The sequence below is a fragment of the Haliotis cracherodii genome, unplaced genomic scaffold (genome assembly GCF_022045235.1).
Source record: "Haliotis cracherodii isolate W230 unplaced genomic scaffold, xgHalCrac1.p SCAF_5, whole genome shotgun sequence".
In the NCBI taxonomy this organism is placed as follows: Eukaryota; Metazoa; Mollusca; class Gastropoda; order Lepetellida; family Haliotidae; genus Haliotis; species Haliotis cracherodii.
Window position 1 is genome coordinate 60336305 of NW_027266308.1, and position 24372 is coordinate 60360676.

Genomic DNA, 24372 nt, shown 5'->3' on the forward strand with positions numbered 1-24372 from the left:
CCACCAATGGTACATACACTGAAGTGTCAAATGACCACCAATGACTGAACTGAGCTGAATGTCATTACACTCAGGTCGCTACTAGCAGCGACATTAGAGATACAATTCCAGTACTGGTGATACAAACTATATGTAGATGAAAACAGTATTACAATGTCATAAATATCTTTTCCGAGCAGTCGGATCAGGTACATAACACGTGCAGAGCACAGCGGAAAACGTGTATACACATTTATGAAATATTCTTTCCAGGTTTGAACTTTATCCTCATTAACTTCTTAAGGGGCATTTAGAAGTTGGAGTGCTAAGCAAGGATAAGATATATGGGTGAACAACTTCTTTATTACAATTAGGTGCGATGTTTCGGTGAAGGTTCTAACACCGTTATCAAGCAATTGCAAGTGATGTACAGAGAATGTTGACAAGTAAATATACAGGTATGAGGCAGTGTTTATACAGTAGAGTAGATTGGGATGTAGTAACAATGGAGTGGAGAAGTCTGTTATGTACACAAAAGAGGTGATATTAGGTAAACAGCTTAACAGGTGAAACCAGTTGTAACCAGATGCTTGTAACTGATTGGGGTCCGTGATGTCCCGATGGTACGCAGGGGGTATGTAATGGTCTAGATCACTAGCTGATAGTGTAGCATTTCTTTCAATGTAAAGCAGAAAGAGGAAAACCCTTTGCCATTGCCAGTGTTAAGTTTCCTAGTCTTCATTGGTTTGGTTTATTTGTTAATTTCTTATGTTAATATTGTAGTAAGTCCTGGTGGTATAAGTGTTATGCAAGTGCCTGTGAATCAGATTTGCACATCTAATTTCAATATATAGTATACATCTCATCCAGATGTGACATATGGCCTGATGATATGCATTTATCAAACATTTTAAATTCTAAACATGTTTAAAGGTGTTTAAATTCTAAACATGTTTAAAGGTGTTTAAATTCTAAACATGTTTAAAGATGTTTAAATTCTAAACATGTTTAAAGATGTTTAAATTCTAAACATGTTTAAAGGTGATAAATTCGAAAATTTGGATGGGGATGCTGAGTTTAGGTGGTGTTTAGGCTGTGAGGCGAAAGTTCATTTCATGTGTTTAGACCCTAAACGTGTTTGGTAGATAGAGCACACCAAATGTGCATACCGTTTAGGATTGATTGTCTTGTCTGTGTTTACCTTCTTAACACATTTTCACACTGTGGTGTAAGTGGTGAATTAAACCAATTTAATAAGTGATGTTTACTAATCTTCAGCATCTTCGTACAATCTACCAGACAGGATAGTAATTTCGCTGTTTACTAACCTTCTCAGTGCGTACACACCCGCTTGATGCAGGGTTTATACAATCAGGTAATGTGTACTTAAACCTAGTTTGGCTTAATATTAACCGAATTTCCACATTCAATTGCAAATCCGTATATACGTTTTTTTGTTTTTATTTTTGTTTTGTTTGCTGTTTAACGCCACACTCAGCAATATTCCAGCTATATGACGGCGGTCTGTAAATAATCGAGTCTGCACCAGACAATCCAGTGATTGACATCATGAAGAATCGATCCACGCAATTGGAATACGATGACATGCATCAACCAAGTCAGTGAGCCTGACCACCCGATCCCGTTAGTCGCCTCTTATAGTTGCATAGTCGCTTTTTATGGCAAGCATGGGTTGCTGAGGACTATTCTACCCCGGATTTTCAAGGGCATACGAAGGTGATTTAACGGAAAAAGTGAGGCGTCTCATTGCATAAAATGCAGTAAACTACGGTTATGACGAACTCAAAGGGACCACTAATTTTTGTTCGCTATAACCTTGGTTCGTCATAAGCACATGCATGTTGATTGTGGATGTTATGGAGCTGTTTGATCAAAGGAATCGGGAGTTCTGGTTTAAATAATGACATGATTTATTTTTGTTTGACCCAACGCTGTAATCAATTATTTAAATGAGAAACTGAGATTCACCAGTTCTGATGATACACAAATATTATTCGGGGTTTCAAGATTCAGCTGTGTAAATATAAATTAATATCACCGGAATATTGCCGACTGTGGTAACCAAACAAAACATGACCAGAATATATCATCAGTTGCTCGTATACATTTTGTATGGTCCAGGTGTCGTTCTTATTATCAACTCCCATACCAAAACGTTTAGTTCTAAATATATTCAGTTTATGTTATGAATGAATGAGTGTATGTCGTTTTGCACCGCGCTTGCAGCCAACATACACGGTAAAAATGTGTTTAGATACTAAACACAATCTTGTAACGTCGGGTTTTTGTTGTGAACGTAATAAACATGACAATAACTGCTACAAAACATAAAATGCAAATGACATTAAGTATGCAGATTATTATGTGGGTGAACAAAGAAATAAAAATAAACGCCAGGATCATGTTTGTTTGTTTGTTTGTTATTTAATGCTGCACTCAGCAATATTCCACTTATGACGGCGGTCTGTTAATCGAGTCTGGACCAGACAATTCAGTGACTGACATCATGAGCATGGATCCACGCAATTGGGATACGATCACATGCATCAATCAAGTCTGCGAGCCTGACCACCCGATCCCGTTAGTCGCCTCTTACGACATGCATGGGTTGCTGAAGACCTTTTCTCCCCGGGATCTTCACGGCTCGCCAGACTAATGTACTGAAGACATATTCTGCATCTTCTGTCCTCAAGATCAAGTTCTATTCATTAACATAAAAGTTCAAGGCAATGATACATTGTAAGTATAATTGTATAAACATATTTGAATTAATCTATATACTAATCTGCACGTTATTTCCAAAGTATAATATACATTTCATAATCCTTTGATCTGATCAAATATGCATTAAATATATTTGTTCAGGCAACTTGACACATTATTACTGGTTTTAAACACACTAGGGAGCTTATAAAAGTTGGTACGATTATGAAAACAAGTAGGTGCCAATGCAATTCTTTCAAATAATAAACAGTTTTGCTGAACGATAAAATGCAATTCATAGCAAAAAGCTCTCCTATTGAGAAACACAAACGTACTATTTTGCCGATATTTCTAAACTATCCAGAGAATAGCACACGAGATACGAAGAAATACGGATTATCTGCCCTTGTATCGCTAGATCGCTAGATTCTATATATCGCTGTGGGTTTTTTTCTGAGTAAAATATACAAATGTTGGATTCCCGATCAAAAGTCGAATCAGTGTAACCTGTCCCTGATCAGATAAAACCAGTGGTTGACATGCGATGGTAACTAAGCAATCAGACGTGTTAACTCATTTGTAAATCTCTTCACCATGTTGGGTGTGCAGTGTGGCGCTTCGTGGACGTTAACGTCGCTGTCAGCCTTCATTATCTCGGCGATCTGGCGGTACAGATGTCAATTTGTTTGTTGTTTGTTTAACGCCGCACTCGGAAATATTCCAGGTATATGACGGCGGTCTGGAAATAATCGAGTGTGAACCAGACATTCCAATGATTGGCATCACGAGCATCGATCCACGCAATTGGAAACAATGACATGTATCAACAAAGTCAGCGAGCCTGACCACCCGATCCCTTTTACGGCAAACAGTGGTTGCTGAAGACCTATCTTACCCCAGATCTTCGCGGGTCATAGATATATATAAACAGTGGTTCATCTTTATAGATTATTTGCCGTGATCCACGTATGACGGAAGGCAAGAAGTCCTGCCTCATCTGTGGCGAATATCTCCATCGTTTATTGGAAGCAGTGTGCCTTGTTTCGTTGTTCAGATGAGGGAAGGCCGTTTATGTTTCGGTATGCTTTCTGTTGTAAAATAGGATGAATTCATATGAGACATCAAGTTCTGACAGCGCTGTTTATCGAGTCTGTGCTGAATTCATGTGCAACAGTGAACACAATTCTTCTGTGAAATGTCCTTTCAATTCATGTGTATAAACAATAATATCGTTATTGCATTTATTTACGTTTTATCGAATCCTAGAAGGAGGTACCCGTGCTGAAGAATTGTTATTCAAGACCACAAATATTAGAAAGAAAATGTATCGATCAGGTAAATCAGGGCTTAAGGCGACTTTAATCAGCATTTCAGTTATATGAGGGGGCACGGGTGGCCCACTCGTCTACGGCGCCGCAATTCGATGTGCAGAGTTGCGTCCATTGGGAAAGCTGATAGTGGGTTCAAATCCCCGCTCGCCCCGATTATGTTTCTAGGTTTGTCAGCACCATACCCACGCACGTGGGTTTCACCAAACTAGTAAACGTCTCGGACCTGCATCACTTGGGGCTTTCCTCCCACATTCAGCCAACAGGCAGGATATAACTGCAATATACAGTTCAAAGCAGCGTTGAACCAATCTCACTCACTGTAATTAAATTGTGACGGCGTGACAGCTCACATGACTATGTAAGTAATATTCTATACCAACAAAGGACTAAGGCTCCCCTGCGAGTTTGTTGGTGTAGAATATTAGTCACATGGCCCTGTCGACAGCTGTGGTCATCGAGTCGTATAAATAAAAGTCTGGGACATCCGGGTCACACTTGACCCAAATAAGTCAAAATGGAATACCCTTTCTGCATGCGTGAGCAGTACATCGTAAATAAAACACTCGGAAAAAAACAGTACTGCACTGTGTTTTGTACAAAGTCCCCTACCCAAATCGTTTTTGAAATGACACCTCGATGAGGAACAGGACAACCGGTACCTGCTTCATCAACTGGATGACTGTTTGAAATATACTGTGAACGACCGTATGGGGTTTATTGAAATAAAAGTGCTCAGGCTGTTTAAATGTGAAAATAGTGCTTTGAATAAGTGTATAAAACATGGTAGAATATGTGAGTTTAGTGCTGTGAATAAATTAATGATTATGAAAATATACTAGACACTGGGTATATACTACCCTGGAGTCCAGATCATCCAAATTTTATGTATCAGTCAGTCAAATAAAGTAGAAATGCTCCTATTCTGAGGGGCAGCTGGGTAGCCTACTGGTTAAAGCGTTGCCTTGTCAGTCAAAGGCAGGGCTATGATTGGGGAATAAGTGAATGTTGTTTTACGCCAGTTAGTGATATGTCAGCTTTGTCAAGGCGGCCTTAGCAGCCAAACCCAGGGTAAAATTCGTAAGATCAACACAGTTGGGGTAGAGAATGATAAACGGAGTTCACACTGATCCATTTACCAGGTAATAATGCTACCACTTTGAGCAAACACCTTGCGTATGGAGACTTGCGCAATATAAGTACCGTATTCGACGTAATAAGCGCCCAGGGCGCTCTAAAAATTAGAAATCGGGGGCTCTTATTGGATTATTATTTTAGTGAAAAAAACTGAGTTGAAAGATAAATTTCGTGGTTTATTCTGACGGCCTAAAATATTTATGTACGACAGATATTTTTTTCCAGAATTTAATTTCCCATAATTAAGGGTGCATATAACACATGAGTGCATATTATACGCGAATAAAAAAGTCTTGTGTACATTGATCAATCGGAAGGGGTGCTGATTGGGATTGTCCAACGGCCAATATATCAGCAAATATCGCTGTGGGCGCTTATTACATCGAATTCGGTACACATTATTATTATTATTATTTCGTCTAGCGCAATATAAGTACACATAACAATTATTGTTGTTGTTATTATTATTATTATTATTATTACAAGACATCATGATTAGCCAGGTTACCTTGTCTTGATCCTTTGAAGATTCTGGTTTAGAATTGGTCTTCAGCAACCCATTTTGTAATAGGCAACTAATGGGACCGGGTGGTCCGGCTCGCTGACATTGCTGATGTGTTGATGAATGCTCATGATGTCAATCACTGGACTGTCTGGACCACCAGCTGGTATATTGCTGAGTGTGGTGGTAACAAACAAACCTACTCTTGGTACGACTGGGGACTGGTCTGCCCGGGAGCAGGTCCAGGTAAAAGGTCAGAGTTCGGAGGTGGCCTTGACCACCTGATGACCACAAGCTTCCCCCCGGATGATGACTCAGGGGGCAGAGACACTAACATTCCAACCCTCTTTGTAAGTAGATACAAACAGCAGTAAGTAGATACAAACAGGACCCGTGAAGATCCGGGGTAGAATAGGTCTTCAGCAACCCATGCTTGCCATAAAAGGCGACTATGCTTGTCGTAAAAGGCGACTAACGGGATTGGGTGGTCAGACTGGCTGACTTGGTTGATGCAGGTCATCGATCCCAATTGCGTTGATTGATGCTCATGATATCAATCACTGGATTGTCTGGTCGATACTCGATTATTTACAGACCGCCGTCATATAGCTGGAATATTGCTGAGTGCAGCGTTAAACAACAAACCAAACCAAACCAAACCAAGATACAAACAGAAACACAGCGACTACACAACAAGGCTTTTTAATACCAAAAGAAGATTTATTGTATTTTTTTCACATTATCACAGTTCCAAGTATTATCACAATGCAAAAAAGCAAATAAAATATATTTGTAATGTTCTTTGCTCAATATAAACAAAATGTAAATATAACAATATATGGATCCCAATGACCCACGTGTGAAAGACACCTGTTGACACAAGCAGGTGGATAGACAAATTTTAAAGCCCTGAAATAAAAATATTTAAAAAAAAATGGTGAAATTGTTTTTTAACATATAACACAAAGGATCCTCTAGAATATATTATTTTCTGAACAGAGTCTAGACTTAACAAATTACTATAGACTTGCAGGGTGGATATTTCTGTTTTGGAGCTTGTTTGATGTAACTGGTAGGAGGAATAGGGAAGAAGTACCCAACAAAACCCCATCCTCATCTTGAACACATAACATCTCATGTTTCACTGAGTTGTGGCGTCTTCCTTGTGTTGACAGGACGTTGTCCTCACAGAGATTCATTTATCTTGTCATGCGCACATACATGAGGATGTGTCTGAAAGTGTTTTGTTCATCACCTTTGAGTTTAAGACACATATTGATTCAACTACATTTTGCCTAATTCATACACACACTATAGCTTCAGCATAAATACATGGACGGAGCGATTGACAAGAGGGATAAATGTCTTGGCAAACATGGCAGTTAAGTATGACAGATGTATCAATGAGACAATCACACGTTGATTACACAAACAGCTACGTGAAACCAGGAAGTACATTCAGCAGGGAAGTGTGAGCAGGGAGAGAGTTATTCGCAAGTATAAGACAGTTTGAATATTCATGATTTCTAGAACTTGAATACTTCAAGTAACCTAGGGACGGGTCATTAATGGGGAGTGGAGGGGGAGGGGGAGGGGGAGAAGTCTGTTTAAATAGTAATTTTTTATAAAAAAAACCCACTTAAATCAGAAACATCGCTCCCTTTACAGTATTGATAAATTTTTGCCACACCCCGCCGTGTAATAAATGACCAGTCGCTTAGCAACAAATTACAATGAATGGCTTTTTGTAAACATTGACGTTACTGATCATCAATATGCAAAAGAAGCAAGAAATAATAGTTACATTAATACTGTTGGTCATATCAGTCGATCATACTGGTGTACAGAGAAAATAACCAGACGTTTATACTTGACAACTGGAAATAGGAGTGAAGATAAACTGGTTTAATCTATCAGTGTTTCCATCATATTTGGCGTGAACATCGTTCCCTATTTTTCATGAGTACATTTGTATTTCAATTGGAGCTGTTCTCTATAATGAAGTTAACAGTTTGTATTTTGTTGAATTCAAATCATTGAAGACCCTTTTCCCCAAACTTAATCTCTTTGCCCATCATTTTTTTCAGATGATGGGGTTTTGACACCAAACATGGGATAATAGTTTCCTGTCAACTTCCAATAGGGCAAGTGTTGACATGGAAGACATGTAGAGAAGAGATGCTTCATAAATTATGGTCCTTGGCAACATCTGTTAATGTGAGATGGAACAGTCTGAAAGTATTTTTTCTCTCTGTCTATTCATGCTGAAGATATTATTTCAAGAGAGGCTACTGTTAATGGAATTAGGAAGCATATAGGCACAAGCCCCCTTAAAATCCCTAAAATCATCTCATTTTGACATATTATTATTATGATATCGGAACACTTGGCAACAACACACTTGGAATAACCTGGATAGGAAAATGGTATAAAGAAGTGTTTGATACTCAGAATGCAGTTCAGAAAATGAATTCAGAACTTTTGACATTGTAGATGACATACTTCTATTCAATGTAATACTGAAAAATTAATAAATATTTGATGACAACTGTAGGCATAGTGGAGAAATCTATGAACATTATTTTCACCAATGATAGTTTAGATCCAACATTTGAACTTGAAGAATGCCTGAAGGTCAGGGTCGTCAACTTCCTTCCTGTTGACGCCAGCATAGACGGTCTTGAGGAGCTCGGCCTTGAACAGCTCCTCCAGCTTGTTGACATACTTCTCCAGAGACCCTGGAAGAGTGTTTATACATTATCTACACAGACCCGTGAAGACCCGGTGTTCTAAGACATGTTTGTTCATTAAAAATGTGTTCCAAAACGCACCAGGAGCCTATAGATCGCACTTCACGTGCAGTCATGTTAGTTTTAAATAAAGAATCTGTGCTCCAAAACGCACCCGATGCATAACGATCGCATCGCTTGAACACACCAATGTACGGCTGTGACTGCATGTGAAATGTGAGGGGTGTGAGCAAAGTTAAGGCGGTAGCGCGCATCAGTTAGTTAGTTGGTCAGAATTCGTTAGAGAGTTCGTTAGTTAGATTGTTAGAGAGATAGTTGGTGAGAGTTCGTTAGAATGTTCGTTAGTTAGATGGTTAGAGAGATAGTTGGTGAGAGTTCGTTAGAATGTTAGTTATAGAGCTGGTTAGTTAGATAGTGTTAGACATGGTGTTAGACAGTTTTAGACAGACTCCCTTAGGAGTAACTGTTAGAATTAGCATTAGTTTCTTTCATTTGAGGTTTATTCATCTTTCCTTCACATAATAACAGGTAATCACGTTAAGTTCCTTATAGATCTTCATAGTTTTATAATAGGTTATCACGTTTAGTTCCTGGTTTCATTCCAAAAAGGTAAGTCATTCAAATTTAAGATTAGTTTTCATTTAAGTTAAACCACGCTCAAATATTCAGTTCCACTGCGCAACACCCGGGTTAGACTACATCTTCAGCAACTCATGCTTGCTGGAAGAGGCAACTAACAAGATGACTTGGTTGATGCATGTCATTGTATCCCAATTGCATGGATTGATGCTCATGATATCAATCACTGGATTGTCTGGTCTAGACTCGATTATGTACAGACCGCTTCCATATAACTGGAATATTGCGGACTGTGGTGTTAAACAACAAACAAACAAACAAACAAACATAGTCTACACTGCACCATCATTCAGTGACCTTGACATCATCATGCAAGGGAAGCTAGCACCAGTTGGTAAGGCACAATTCGATGTGCAGAGTTGCTTCCCCTAGATTCACCCTTATAATGACTCTTGGTTTGTCAGCATCATAGCCTGAAGGGTATGCTGAAGAGTCTCACCAAAGCGGTAAATGTCTTAGACCTGCATCACTTCGAGCTTTCCTCCCAACATTAAGCTGCCATTTTGCAATATGACATGAATACGGTTCAAAGCAGCTATAACCCATATCACTCACTCAATATGAGAACCACGGTCAAGGAGCTTTTTAGTTACTGATGATCACTTAAACACAATATATGTCATGTATGGCTATTAACTTTGCTGACCCTTAATCTTTAATTTGAATTCTACTATGAATTTGGAAAATTCTGATTGGTCAATCAGTGGTTTCAAATCACGATAACTACCTCTGATTGAAACACATCATTTGATGGCCACATCACAGAAGCTAATACTTATATAAAAGTACTTATTTCTTTATCATTTTCCGTTCATGATATATACAATTATTAGTTAGAAAATGCAGGGTTGCCATAACTACAATATTCAAAGCATGTGTGACACAACATTTTTGGCAGAAATTTGATAGAAATCGTCAGACAGTACTTCTAGCTTTAGAGACAGCAGAGAGACTTGATTTGACATTTTTCTGAAGTCGGCTATGACATCATATCTTTTCTGTCACAATCTCATTAAAATCAGATCTTATAGGCTGTACAACTGAATCCGTTAAAATCTTCATCTACCTCTCACTTCAATGGGATGACATTTTAACAGAAGTGACTTTGTATAGCCTGTGGGAAGGACTGCCACACAATCTTGGTCATCTGTTAGACATTCCAGAATGTGCTTTTGTTCAGCTTCCAAATTATAAATTGAGAACTTTGTCAAAATATTATTCAAAGGAAATTGTCAGTTTGAAACTAGTGCCATATAGCTCGAGAAAGCTGCTTTCTGATTGGCTAATGTTGATATCTTGTTAGTAATTTCATTGGTTGGTCAAATTTAGTTAAAGGTCATTTGGACGTGACCTGTAATGGGATGTCCTCAGATCTTTGTTAAGAGTGAGCGAGAATTAAGATCTGATTTTAATGAGATTGTTTCTGTTCCAATGGGTGGTGTGAAGTAATCTTAGTGAAATGTGCTGAAAACTGGTCTGGCCTAACAGTGAATGGGAAATCACATGACTTCAGAGTCATCATATTCACACCACATATTTGAATAATTGTCAGGCATAATAAACAATTTACATAGCATGCCCATATTTGAAATTTGGATACATATCCGTCTCTAGACCCTTCATAAGCCCCATCTCCCTCTTGTACTCACCTAAACCCAGGATACGTCCATACACTATCATGTTGGGGGCCAGACGAGGGTCATCATACTTCTCGTTCTTCATCAGCAGGCGTACAATCTCTCCGAAGATATAGGCATCATCGAATGATGGTTCGTCGGGGACTGGAAACTTGGCAAAGATGTCGACAGCAGCCAGGGGGTCAGTCTTTGTGAGCATCTCGGCACTCTCAATATATGCATCATGTACCTGGATGATAAATATTGACTGACTGAAAAGGACAGATATTTTGTGAAATTTGACATGTCCTTGACAGTTAGATATAGGGTTTTGTAAAAAGTGTATTGTAGCCGAAAAAGTTGTTTTGTTTCTTTTTTGAAAAGGAAGATCCATTTAACAATATTACAGTAGCCTAAATATAATCAAGTCTTGACCAGACAAACAAACAATTGATATTACGAGTAACATCCTATCAACAAAGTCACTGAGACTAACCACCTGTTCCATTTAGTCACCTTGTACAACAAGCATAGGTTTCTGAAGACCTTTATTCGAACCCAGAAATCTACCACCTTCTTGAGGCATGGGAGTTAACTGACTATAAAAGTCCAGTTTCTACTCTTTCCAAACATGGCTGAAAATTTGTGGCTTGATTGTAGTGCCACCAGTGGCAGTTATGAGTTATGTCCCTTCTATGATACTCCTATTGACCAATCAGATTCCACCTCTCATCACATGCATTTGCTTCAAACACAATGGCTCTTCCCTTGCAAAGTAAATCAAATCGCTTCAGCACCTTGATTAAAAACATGTAACATTTGGAAAACATCTGTCAACACCCAGCTGACCGTTGACCTTACACACCCTGCAATCATCTGAAATCTGCACGGCAGTCGCCATATTGTTTATGATCCAAATGTTGATTTCGTTCGTCGATTTTGATTGGACTACGCACAGACTCATTAGTCCAATCAAAATACAACTCCATAATTCCGGGCAAGAATTCAGCAAGGGTGGAAACTGGATTTTTACAGTAAATTAACTCCCTTGCCTCAGGAAGATGGAAGTCTACAAGGCCATGCTACAACTAGAATAACTGGAAATAGAGTATAACTGACATGTAGGGAAGTCATACTTCATTTTAGATACAAAACCCTTTTTGTTTGCCCTAAGGTTTTCAGAATTACATCCCTTGAGTTTCAAACTGACAAATCCATCCCACCACACGAAACCTTACCCCCGGCGCCACCGAGATGACTTCAGTGTAGAACTTCTGCGCCTCCTGTGTGTCACCACTTGCCCGCAATGCCCGTGCCAGCCCCAGACGAGGATGATACATCTTCCTGTTGATGGGCGCAGACTTGGCGTTGGAGGGTGCAGGTTTAGGGGCTGGACTGTCTGCTGTAGGTGGTGCTGGCTTCACTGTGGAGGCTGGGGCTACAGGGTGTGGCATGAGGGTCAAAACAATACATAGTATAGAAGAAGGCAAGATTGCTTCACCTCAGAAAAGTACATGTCATAATTCAAATATGATTTAGTTCATATACAAAAATAAAACTGATAAAAGAAACTGATATTCATCATTATTAAACAATGTTCCATTGACAAAAACACCCAACATCAAAGCATTGCTCACTCGGGACAGGTAGGTGAGTGAGTGAGTGAGTAGTGTTTTACGCCGCTTTTAGCAATATTCCAGCAATATCACGGCAGGGGTCACCAGAAATGGGCTTCACACATTGTACCCATGTCGGGAATCAAACCCGGGTCTTCGTCGTGACGAGCGAACACTTTAACCACTAGGCTACCTACAGGACTACCCCGAACCGTGGTTAGTCATGTGATATATAGTTTTATGATAAAATTCACAGTGACTCAGTACATGGTTTAAGTACATGTCACTAATGTTCACATTTCTTCTGATTTTTATGTGTTTGAATAAAGATAAAGCTTCAATCAACTTCATTGCCTGCATGACAAGATTGTTTTACTTTTTGCCCAGGCTCCGATAAAACAATTCCCAAATGTACATTTTGTACCCTCCCTTGAGACCTACAGTGGGTTGGGTCAGGTACTAGGGGGTTGGGTGCCTGGGTAGTAAATTTGGATTTGTCCCAGCCCTACTCTCAAGAGGCACTCTTGCTTAAAGTGTTCCGAATGATTGGACAACATATTGCCCAAATAAAACACCCATTGGATCAGAGCTTTAACAGTGCTCCAACATTTTCATGACGTACAATCCCATCAATGCTGAAGAGCAAGATGCTCTTGAAACTATCAAACAGCATTAGATAACTACAAGGGCAACACATAAGGCTTCAGAGGTTGTCAGAGTAAAGACATGAATAAACCACACCACATACAAAGAGGCTGTTAGCTGAGTAAAAATACCAATATGATTTGAATGCAACAAGCTGGCAACATGAGTGAGTGAGTTGGGTTTAACATCACTTTTAACAGTATTCCAGTTATATCACGGCATGTCAGTTATATGTGGGAGGAAAGCCCCAAGTGTTGCAGGTCTCAGACGTTTACCACTTCGGTTAAACCCACGAGCACGGTTATGGTGCTGACAAACCTAGAAACATAATTCGGGCTAACCGGGATTTGAGCCCACAATCATAGGTTTCTGGCATGCCCAAGGGAAGCAACTCTGCACAGCAAATCGTGGCGCTTTAACAGACCGGGCCACTTGTGCCCTCTGGCAATATGACTCGGACGTATTCTCAGTATTGTACAGAAGTGAGTGAGTATTTTAAAAGTCTTCTTCACACTAATCCAACCAAATAAACATACGGACACAATGAATGGACTTCACACATGTTACACATGAAGGGAATCAAACCTGTGTTGTCAGTGTGAGAAGCTAGCACTTCCACCACAAAGCCATCACACCGTCCATTATATCATGAACGCTTAAAAAAATAAAAGAATTGGTTCTCAGGCAATGTTTTTTGAAAATATAGTGTGGGCGGGTGGTGTCTTGTTTTTTGGTTGTTTTTTGGGGGGTTGTTCAAAATAGTATGTAACCAAACAAACAGTTGTGTAAACAAATAAACAGTTGTGTACAATCAACCTGGGAAAGGGCCTCCCTACATAAATGTATTCCTTGATGAGTAAAATACTTGAATACAGTATTTGACTAGCGTAGGACTTGGAATATTTAAGGATTTTTTAAAAAGAAATTTAAAAAGAAATATAACAAAAGAACTTTATGATGATGCATGCGGTGCCTGAGAACCAATACTATTATTTGTTTTAGCCTAATGAACAAAGCCTATTTTTGCATAATTAAAATATGATCTTTTCAAAGTTTATTCATATTCAGGAAAAATTGACAATCAGCCATTATTTTTTTTTCCAGCAGGTGAATGAGGCAAAATACTGAGGATACAGATGTCCCTGTGATTGAGTGAGTGAGTGAATTAGCAATATTCCAGAAATATCAAGGCAGGGAACACCAGAAATGGGCTTCACACATTGTACCCATGCCAGGAATCAAACCCGGGTCTTCAGTGTGACGAGCAAAAGCTTTAACTACTAGGCTACCTGACAACCCCTATGTCCCTGTGAGAGGAGAAACACACACCTGTAGAGTTAATGACACAGTTATCATGGCCAGACTTGGAAGCAGCAGGTTTCAGTGTACCTGATGATCCTGACTTGGCTGCAGGGGCTCCTGCCTTAGCTGCCGGTGCACCCTGTGACAAGAGAACATGATTCCACAAGCAGTTTCTACACGACCTCATAATTTCCCTCATCAGTGCAAGCATGTTTTCTTCTGAGGACAATCATATCAAATGTAATGCAAATTTGGTTTTCAGAACACTGCTATGTTTTTCTAGAGAGCAACCAATCCAGGATTGAACGTAATAAAATTCATGGCTTTTTGCTGGTTCGTATTCATTGTAATGATTGCCCAATTGTATCTTTATAAAACATCTTGCATCAAATGTTTTGGCCAATACACTGGAAGGCTGTAATATATACAGTACAGATTCCCCTGTCTAATGACACAATTCTGACTTATTTAAATAATAAACGTTCCTCAGTTCATAAATGTGCGGTCATCCTAGGAGGAAGAGAGTCCGGCGTTTTGAGAACTAAAATTTCATTAAGTTTAATCCCTGATTGGTTGTTCCCCCGTATAAACATAGCAGTATTTGGAAACCCGAAAAATCATCATCTTTCACTTTCTTTTGGTCAGGGAAAGGATATCAACTACACTGAAGATAATGACAAAAATGTAGTTCAAATCTGTTATTTGAAGAATAGAAAGTGTTCAGTGTTGTAATTCGATGTTGTCAGGTTCTACGTAGATTTGAAACTAGAAAACATTTTGTTGTAGAATCTGAGGTTTAACTGAATGATCTGAAGGACTGAAGGATGTGACCCGTGTAACATCCAACCACTATATGTTGACAGTGCCATCATCTTGGACTCGCTCACCCTTCCTGCAGGTGCCCCTCGAGCTGCACCCCGACCAGGTGCTGTGCTGGCCCCTCGTGCTCCAGCTCCACGACTAGCAGCAGCTCCTGTCAATGCAGCAATTAGCAAATCAACCACAGTGCATTTCTGCTGCAATTATCTGATTCGCTGAAAATCATTCACACAAAAAGATGCTAACAGAGTTATGCCCCTTGGTAAAGGCACTGGAACACATGCATGTTTATTGGTTTCTCTATATTATGGGATTATTGATGAAGATGAGGACAATTCTGTGAACCTCTTTACTACTGATACAACCAACAACCTTATTATGAACCCAAATCAAAATAAAGTGACAAAGTCATAGCTTGGTTGTAGATATGCTGGCCATTCAATGCTGTAAACTGGTAACAAAAATGGTGATGCTTTAACTCCTATGAGTGTGTCCTTGGCGGACAAACTAGGAAAAAGACATAGTCCTTCTTCTCTTAAATTCAGGGGTATTTTAATATATAATTCAATGGAAAAATGTGAGACTAAACATTAAAGCATCTTCTTGTTTATTAATGCTGTTATTAGTGAAGCACAAGTCACCTCTGCATGCAATAACATTAGTTATAACTATAATAACATGAATTTAATTCTAATTTTGGAATTTTTACTGACATTTGATTTTGTGTCGAATATCGGCCTCTGAGCAGGTCTCGATACCTCAATGACTCCTCCTCTCTAAGCAAGTCAAGACAACATCTTGAGTACATCATTACTCATAAAACCAATCACCTAACATAATCTCACTGTTACAGCCTAGTGTGAATGTATGTCATTCATGACCTAACTGACACTCTTTCATCATGCTATACATCAAGCAGTGACTTACCTCCCCTGGTTGCAGCTCCTCTGCCCCGAGCTGCAGGTGCCCCCCTCCCCGCTGCCCCTCCCCTAGCGCCTCCTCTTGCACCTCCAGCTGCAGGCTTAGCTTCAGTCTTGGGTTGTGCTGCCTTCCTCCTTTCTTCCTCTGCCTTCAGCTTCTCCTGCCACCACTGCTGACCTGGAAACATGAGGATTTTGTTCTGATGTAGTTGTGGACATGCTTCAAAATGGTCCTTGTTGAGGTTTATAACCATCTTCCCGAGGCAAGGGCTTTAACTGACCATTGAAGTCTAGTCTCCACCCTTGCAGAACTAAGCTAGAATTTCCAGGCTCAATTGTAGCGCCACCAGTGGCAATTATGAGTTATGCAGCTTCTATGTCCCTTCGTAATAGGCATGTCATTATCATGTAGTAGTATTTTGTTTGTTTGTTTGTTGTTTAACACCACATTCAGCAATATTCCAGCTTTATGATGGGGGTCTGTAAAATAATCGAATATGGACCAGACAATCCAGTAAGTGACATCATGAGCATCGATCCACGCAATTGGGCAAGAATGACATGCATCAACGAGTTTGACCACCCGATCCTGTGAGTTGCCTTTTACGACAATCATAGTCGCCTTTTACGGCAAGCATGGGTTGCTGAAGACCTATACTACCCCGGTCTTCACGGGTCTCATGTAGTAGTGACAACAGTCTGCTTGTCTTGAAGTCAAAGTACATCGCATGACCCCACTGATCATAATCTTTTAGCACTGATGCAGAGAATATTTGGATTTGTTCTCAAAGTGCGTATTTAATAATTAAACACTGATCAAACCTCACTGCAGGCATCTTTACCTGTCAACATCTCCCCGGGTTCCCCTGAGGCCGGCTTCCCCTCCAGCTCCAAGCAGGACTTGAACGAAGCCTTGGCATCCTCCAGCAGCTTGTTGGCAGCTTCTCCAGGGGGGCTGTTCTCGAACTTGGCAAGTTGTGCTGCCCCAAGGATGTAGAGAGCAGGGCTGCTGCATGACTGGATCTGTACCAGCTGCTGACAGGTCTACAAGAGAACACAGCATCCCTTTCATCAGTACCTGGGACTAAAGGGGAATACAGTGGTCTCTCTCATCAGTACCTTGGAGTGAGGAGAATACATCATCCCCTCTCTCATCAGTACAGGGGAGTGAGGAGAATACAGTGTCTTCTGTCATCAGTACATGGGAGTGAGGAGAATACAGCATAACTATCTCATCAGTACATAGCAGTGAGGGGAATACAGTGTCTTCTCTCATCAGTACATGGGAGTGAGGAGAATAAAGCACCCCTCTCTCATCAGTACATGGGAGTGAGGAGAATACAGCACCCCCTCTCTTATCAGTACATGGGAGTGAGGAGAATACAGCATCCCCTCTCTCATCAGTACATGGGACTGAGGAGAATAAAGCACCCCTCTCTCTTCAGTACATGGGAGTGAGGAGAATACAGCATCCCTCTCTCAACAGTACCTGGGAGTGAGGAGAATACAGCATCCCTCTCTCAACAGTACCTGGGAGAATACAGCACCCCCTCTCTTATCAGTACATGGGAGTGAGGAGAATACAGCACCCCATCTCTCATTAGTACATAGCAGTGAGGGGAATACATTGTCCTCTCATCAGTACAGGGCAGGGCTGGACAGCACCCCCTCTCTTATCAGTACATGGGAGTGAGGAGAATACAGCACCCCATCTCTTATCGGTACATGGGAGTGAGGAGAATACAGCATCCCTCTCTCATCAGTACCTGGGAGAATACAGCACCCCTCTCTTATCAGTACATGGGAGTGAGGAGAATACAGCATCCCTCTCTCATCAGTACATGGGAGTGTGGAGAATACAGCATCCGTCTCTCATCAGTACATAGCAGTGAGGGGAATACAGTGTCTTCTCTCATCAGTACATGGGAGTGAGGAGAATACAGCATATCTCTCTCACAGTATAGGGCAGTGAGGAGAATATAGTGTTCTCATCAGTCCATGGGAGTGAGGAGAATACAGCACCACCTCTCTCATCAGTACAGGGGAGTGAGGACAATACAGCACCACCTCTCTCATCAGTACAAGGGAGTGAGGAGAATACAGCACCACCTCTCTCATCAGTACAGGGGAGTGAGGAGAATACAGCACCACCTCTCTCATCAGTACATGGGAGTGAGGAGAATACAGCACCACCTCTCTCATCAGTACAGGGGAGTGAGGAGAATACAGCATCTCAAGTAGATAAATGTGAGCATGGAAATGAGCTTAGTGTAATGCCAGTCAGCAATACTCCAGCTATATCAAGCGACATGTAATGGATGGTAGATGAAAAAAAGCAGATCCCCTATTCTTACCATCTCATCCTTATTAGTCACCATGCTTTATGAAGTATATTTTTTAAAAATAAAAAAGAAACGTGTGTCAGGCTTTTTGAAGATGCGGGCGGAGCCTGAGAACCAAGATTTTGTTCAGCCTAAATTATGTCATACCCATACTTTGTGATATGAAAGCAACAGAGGGTGCACACACATTTCAAAAATATTTTCAAAATCATATTAAAAACAATTCTTACAATAAATATCTAGCTTAACGACACAGCTGACTGCTAAATTACTGATAGCTTGTTATGTCAATCACACAAGGATCCAAAATTAAGACAAATGATTAAACTCTTCAAAAGACATAAAATATTTACCCTTTCCTGAAGGTTCAGCAGCTCCGAATTCTGGGGGATGGTGGAGTGGACGATGAGAGCGGACAGCCTCTCACAGCGCTGGGCGATGACACTCTCTTGTCCACTCTGACTGGCCGACCGGAGGAGAAGGGAGTGAGCGTCGAGGAGAACCCACTCCACCTGTTTGTAGGTATCTCCTCGACAGAGTGTTGGCAGAACTTGTGATGATAGGAGGGCAGCACTGGAGTGGAAGGTCACATCATGAGAAACACAAGTGACATGAATGCTATTCAAGAAATAAACAACGGCTCATCGTTGTTTATTGTACAATAAAACACTGCAGGTTTATTCTCACTGTAGTGTTTAAATGTATGATAAACAACGATGAGTTTATTTCTTATATGAGATATCAACATTATGTACTGACTCTTAAAGATGATGATAAAATGTACAAGCTTTAAATATATTTACCAATATTTAAATCATGATGGCTCCCTCAACAGAATCTCTGCAATGGCAGACAAGTCTATTTTATGCACACGTGGGTTATTCCTGCACATTTCTACAATCTTCACGCTGATTATCTGTACCTTTTCTCCCAATGACGATTTTCATATCTCTCCCGCTTTTGGATGCGATCATTCAGCCATGGCATTTATCTGCGTTGCCTCACTACATGTCACTAGACACTCCCCGCTCAAAAATAACATCGTCCAATACTGTAAATTGTGAAATTAATTCTCCAAAAGAATGTCACTGCTGGCCCATAGCCAATAATGCGACTCAATATGAATGCGAGACCCCCCTCCTCTCTTACTTACTTACTTACTTTGGAGATTTAACGTGCGCTTTCCGACTGATGCGTATTTTGCACACATCCGCGGCCAGGCCATTTAAAGTGTTTTCGAAAGGGGAGAAAGTGGTCTGTGCAACCCAAGAGGGGGCTTGCTTACATAGAATTTGGGAATTTTGAGATTTGGAATAGATGTCGATGGGGTTGGGGAGGAGAACTAGGGGAGCTGGGTATGGTGGATGTTTGTTTGTTTATGTGATTTTGATTTGTTAGATTATTGTGTTTTTAGATGCGTTTTATTAGTTTCGTTTTGATTAAGAATACGCCTAAGGCCTTGAAGTTTTCTAGTTTATTTTGTGGGTTTAGTATTGCTTCTAGAGTGAGAGCCTTGTTTAGATTGAGGGTGGTTTGTAATGCGGTTCGATGTGTTAGGTAGTGTGCGCAGTGGATGAGTGCGTGTTCTGGGGTTTCTGGTTGTTTGCAGTGTGGGCAGTTACCTGTAGTGTGTTTTTTTATTTTTTTTAGGTGGTTATTAAGGTTGGTGTGTCCTGTTTAGAGTTTGCTGATTACTCTGTCTATTTTTTTTGATGGATGGAGAATTTTGGGTTTGGTTAGTGGTTTGCTGAGTACTTTTTTGATTTGGCTTTTTGAGTTTAGATATAGGTTATGCCATTTTTTGGTGATTTTTTGCTTGTTTACACTTTTAAGTTCTGATTTTGAGATGGGTAAGTTTAAGCTGATTTCAGGGATTTTAGCTGTTTTATCGGCGTTTTCATTACCGTATATTTCTACGTGGCTCGTGTCGGCCTTTGACGCAGTCGCAAAGAACACTGTGTTGCGTGGGTGGTGTCTTTCTGGACTTGCAGGTGTGATCAGTGATGACATAAGTGAGCAGAACTCTTGTCTTGACCCCAGCAGTGACAATTCCCAGGATGAAATAAGTGTTTGAATGACATTGTTTATATACTTGCTAAGTACTGCTCAATAAACAGTGGGTATTTCTGCTATCCAAAATGCCTTATTGTTGATATAAATGTGATGTTTAATAATGTGAGCAAACACCACTCACATTTTCGCATTTAATTCATGCTCGCGTTAATTTCAAGATTTACAGTATACAATGTCTTCAAGTTGCGAGCGCATGTTCGAATCTCCAGAAATGACGTCATGATAGAACAATGTCTTATCATGAAATAAACCAAACTTTGTTCTTCATTGTTCTTTGTGATTTATGGGGTAGCTATCTTATGTACATGCATATGTTACACAACCTCATAAAAACAAATCTTCAAGTCTGATACGATACACAGGATATTTCATTGCCTTTGATTTGAGGTCTTACTTGTGAAACACATCCTGTGCTGAGAGGGTGTCCTTCACGTCTGGGTTGGCAGTGAGAAGTCGGCCCAACTGAATCACAGCTCGCAGCAGGTGGACATTGGTCAGTCGGATAAGATTCTCCGCATGAAGGCTGCCCAACACACTGAAGGTCAAATGTAATGGGTCAGTGAAAGGGTGTACGGTGTTTAGCATCGATTAAAATGGTTGACATGATTTCGGTCAACAGCAGGTTTTGCAAATCATCTGTACCACCAACTCGGCATCAACAGATATTTTCCAAATCTTTTAATGTTTTTAATCAAGGTGCTCTCCGGTACATCTGGACAATACATAAAACACGTATCACATAGCCTTTCCCAGTCAACAGAAACAGAAATACTCATTGATGCTAAAACTCTTCACATAGATGGGACATAACTTGTAATAGCAACTGGTGGTGCTACAATCAACACTAGAAATTCCAGCCTAGTTTGGATTGGGTGGAAACTGGAAGTTTACAGTCAGTTAACTCCCTTGGTTCGGGAAGATGCCCAAGTACTTCTTCAGCAGCTATTGTTATTAATCATGACATCAGTCACTATGATAGCCGTCACTCGTATTGCAATGGATCCATGAGACTGTTACTTGATCTATCTGTCTGTCCATGCCCTGTTATTTTGAATCTCCAGCTATTTCGGAGTTACAACACGATCCTGCTAGGTTCGAAATACCGGGTCTGACCGTGTCATCGTTTTATGTCTTTTTATGTCTTTTGGTACGAAACAGCTGGGGGTGAAACCCCCAACCTTCCATTCTCCAGATCGATGCTCTGTCCACTTGACCACCAGTATATCAGCATTTCCAGAGGCAAGAGCGTCAACTAGCCTTTTTATCAAAGTCTTGTTTCCACTCTTGCCACATCAAGCCCACTTTCCTGCGCTAAATATGACTGGAGTATCCAATCAGAGAACGTTTCACAAAATCAACATCCACGACTTGTACACCTCCGTATGAAAGTGATTTACCACTGCCTGTCTTTGTTGACATGAATATGTCTTTTTCATCTTTTAAACCCCTCCTCAAACGATGGCCTATGTTTTTGTGTGAGGGATGAAATCCCAACGTTTTTGTTATCTGATCGACTATGTCATCACCTACGGTAGTCGCCATCTTTGAGAAGCTATACGAGATGTGAACAGCGATCTGATTGGATATCGTGTTGTCATTACAAGGGGCACAACTCATTATCTACGGAGGTGGCGCCAGGGTCCAGCCAAGAAAAGTGTCCTTGATGTGGCAAGGGTAGAAAGTAGGCTTTGATATAGGCTGGTGGACACACTTGACCCAGGAAGATGGTATATCTGGGATTAGAAGAATTTTTATATTCACTTTCACGTTAACATTATCAAGTCCACAGTCCCTTAACGTTAGTGCCATACGTATACAGCTATGATAGTGAGCATGTCTTTAATGTGTGAAACGACAATGGCTGATATTTGATTTCTCAGACCTCACTCACATATTCTCCTCATCTGACAAGGCAAACTTTGAGTTTTCTGTGAGCAACGTCTCCATGGCCTCCTGTAGATATGTGATAGCCTCCTTGGCCCGAGATCCTGGGCCTCCCTTCTGCAGTGCCAGGGCTAGACCCAAGTATATCCTGAAAATATGGCAACATTCAGACTTCATTTTCTGTCTTTGAAAATCTTGGAGTCAAGACAAATCTGTCTCATAATATGGATAATGCTTCCAATAATTCAAAAGGGAGAGTGTGATTTGCACAACAAGAGAAATTGTTCCAATAGAAAATCTACCCGTTCTGACAAGTGAATTTTGAAAACATTTTGGATGGTTTACTATTATTCAACCAGTTCTGAAAAAAAGACGAGATTTTCCCTGCAAAGAGGTTCATAGTGGAGACTCTTGGTCATCAGTGTGAGAAACTATCAATACAAACAGGGTACACTATCATACATTATACCACTACGGTGTGTGATGACCATTGTGGGGGCAGGTTAATATTCTTTGTAACAACCCCGCACCTGCAATTTGCCAAGGTTAGATAATGGATGACTTGATTCAGATAACAGGAGGCAAGGTCATATGGACTTCAACACTCTCAACATGGCTGAAATAGTGCTGATGCGATATTAAATTTTCAATCACTAACTCACTCCATATCAACCTTAAGGCACTTGTCTAGACATAGCCATGTTGAAGATGAGTTGTCTCCCTTGTGGTCACCCGCCCTCTTCATTCTCAATAGAGTCAGTGAGTTTTACGCCACTTTTAGCAATATTCAAGCAATATCATGACGAGGGACACCAAAAATGGGCTTCACACATTGTATAATTCTCAGTAGACATTGCAACCATATGATTCCAAACTTAAACAATTTTTCTGCAAAGATGGGGTGCTGTCGGCCTTATCTGACCCATAATCCTACTCAAAAACTCATCCTAGCTATGCTTATGATAGTGATGATTATGATGAAACAGTTTACAAAGTAACCTTACTTTGCCAGCAGATGCTTTGCATTCCAGTTGAGCGTGACTTCAAGACGCTTGACAGCATCTTCATAATTTCCCTGAACGACCAGCAGCCGACCCACATGGAAGTTGAACACAGCCTTGGTCTCGTCCAGTGTCATGGCGTCCAGGTATTTCATGTAGGCCTGCCCCAGGGGATTGCTGTCATTGCCAGCCTTCAGGGCAGCAGCTCCTTCCTGGGGGGGTAGAGATATAACCATGCTGTTATACACTCGTAATTACCACAGTACAACCCTCGTGGCTCTGGGTAAGAATATAGGCTGCCAGAAAGCTATGCTGGTCGTTGGAGGTTGGTTGGTTGGTTGTTTTGTTGTTTAACGCCGCACTCAGCAATATTCCAGCTATATGACGGCGGTCTGTAAATAATCGAGTCTGGCCAATCCAGTGATTGACATCATGCGCACTGATTCATGCAATTGGGATCGATGACATTCATCAACCGATTCAGCGAGCCTCACAACCCGATCCTGTTAGTCGCCTTGGACGGCAAGCATGGGTTGCTGAAGACCTATTCTACCCCGGATCTTCACGGGTGTCGTTGGAGGTGACAATATGGATGGGGTGACCAGGTTCAGCGACAGTTGATTGCATGTCATCATATCACAATTGTGTGGATTGATGATCTTACTGCTTGTGATCGCTATACATAGCATTTACTAGCTCAAGATCTGATTTTAATGCGATTGGATGCTCATGTTGACAATCACCGGCTTGTTCGGACCAGTCTTGATTATTAACAGGTCGCTGTCATCTGTCATCACCATCCTCTATATCTCCAGGGCTTGCATTTCAGCAAACCTGCACTAAGGCTTAAAAACATAAAAGAATTGGTTCTCAGGCAATGCTTTTTTAACTACCGTTGGACTTGAAATATTTAAGGATTTTTTATATTTTTTTAAAAATGGAAATAAAAATGAAGCGTACGGTGAACTTTATGATGATGCGGGCGGTGCCTGAGAAACAAGACTTTTTTTAATTAGCTTAACCCCTGGATCCATTCACGTGGTTCTGACCAATCAGAAGGTGAGTTACAAACCAGCCTCAATGTTGGGTTGGCCA

At 40.6% G+C, this 24372-nt stretch overlaps 1 protein-coding gene across 1 annotated transcript in view; it reads right to left on the bottom strand.

Annotated features, from left to right (window-relative positions):
* Positions 1–8227: 8227 nt before the first annotated feature.
* LOC139443463 (uncharacterized) overlaps positions 8228–24372 on the bottom strand; it is a 31835-nt gene continuing 15690 nt past the window's right edge. The window contains exons 10-20 of the mRNA XM_071224447.1: positions 23281–23489; positions 22284–22424; positions 20787–20927; positions 18673–18892; positions 16820–17021; positions 15985–16155; positions 15126–15211; positions 14266–14377; positions 11914–12113; positions 10709–10925; positions 8228–8408 (exon numbers count right to left, since the gene is read on the bottom strand). Of these exons, the coding sequence (XP_071080548.1) occupies positions 8269–8408; positions 10709–10925; positions 11914–12113; positions 14266–14377; positions 15126–15211; positions 15985–16155; positions 16820–17021; positions 18673–18892; positions 20787–20927; positions 22284–22424; positions 23281–23489 (1839 nt within the window). The 3' untranslated portion in view covers positions 8228–8268. The remainder of the gene's footprint in view (positions 8409–10708; positions 10926–11913; positions 12114–14265; positions 14378–15125; positions 15212–15984; positions 16156–16819; positions 17022–18672; positions 18893–20786; positions 20928–22283; positions 22425–23280; positions 23490–24372) is intronic.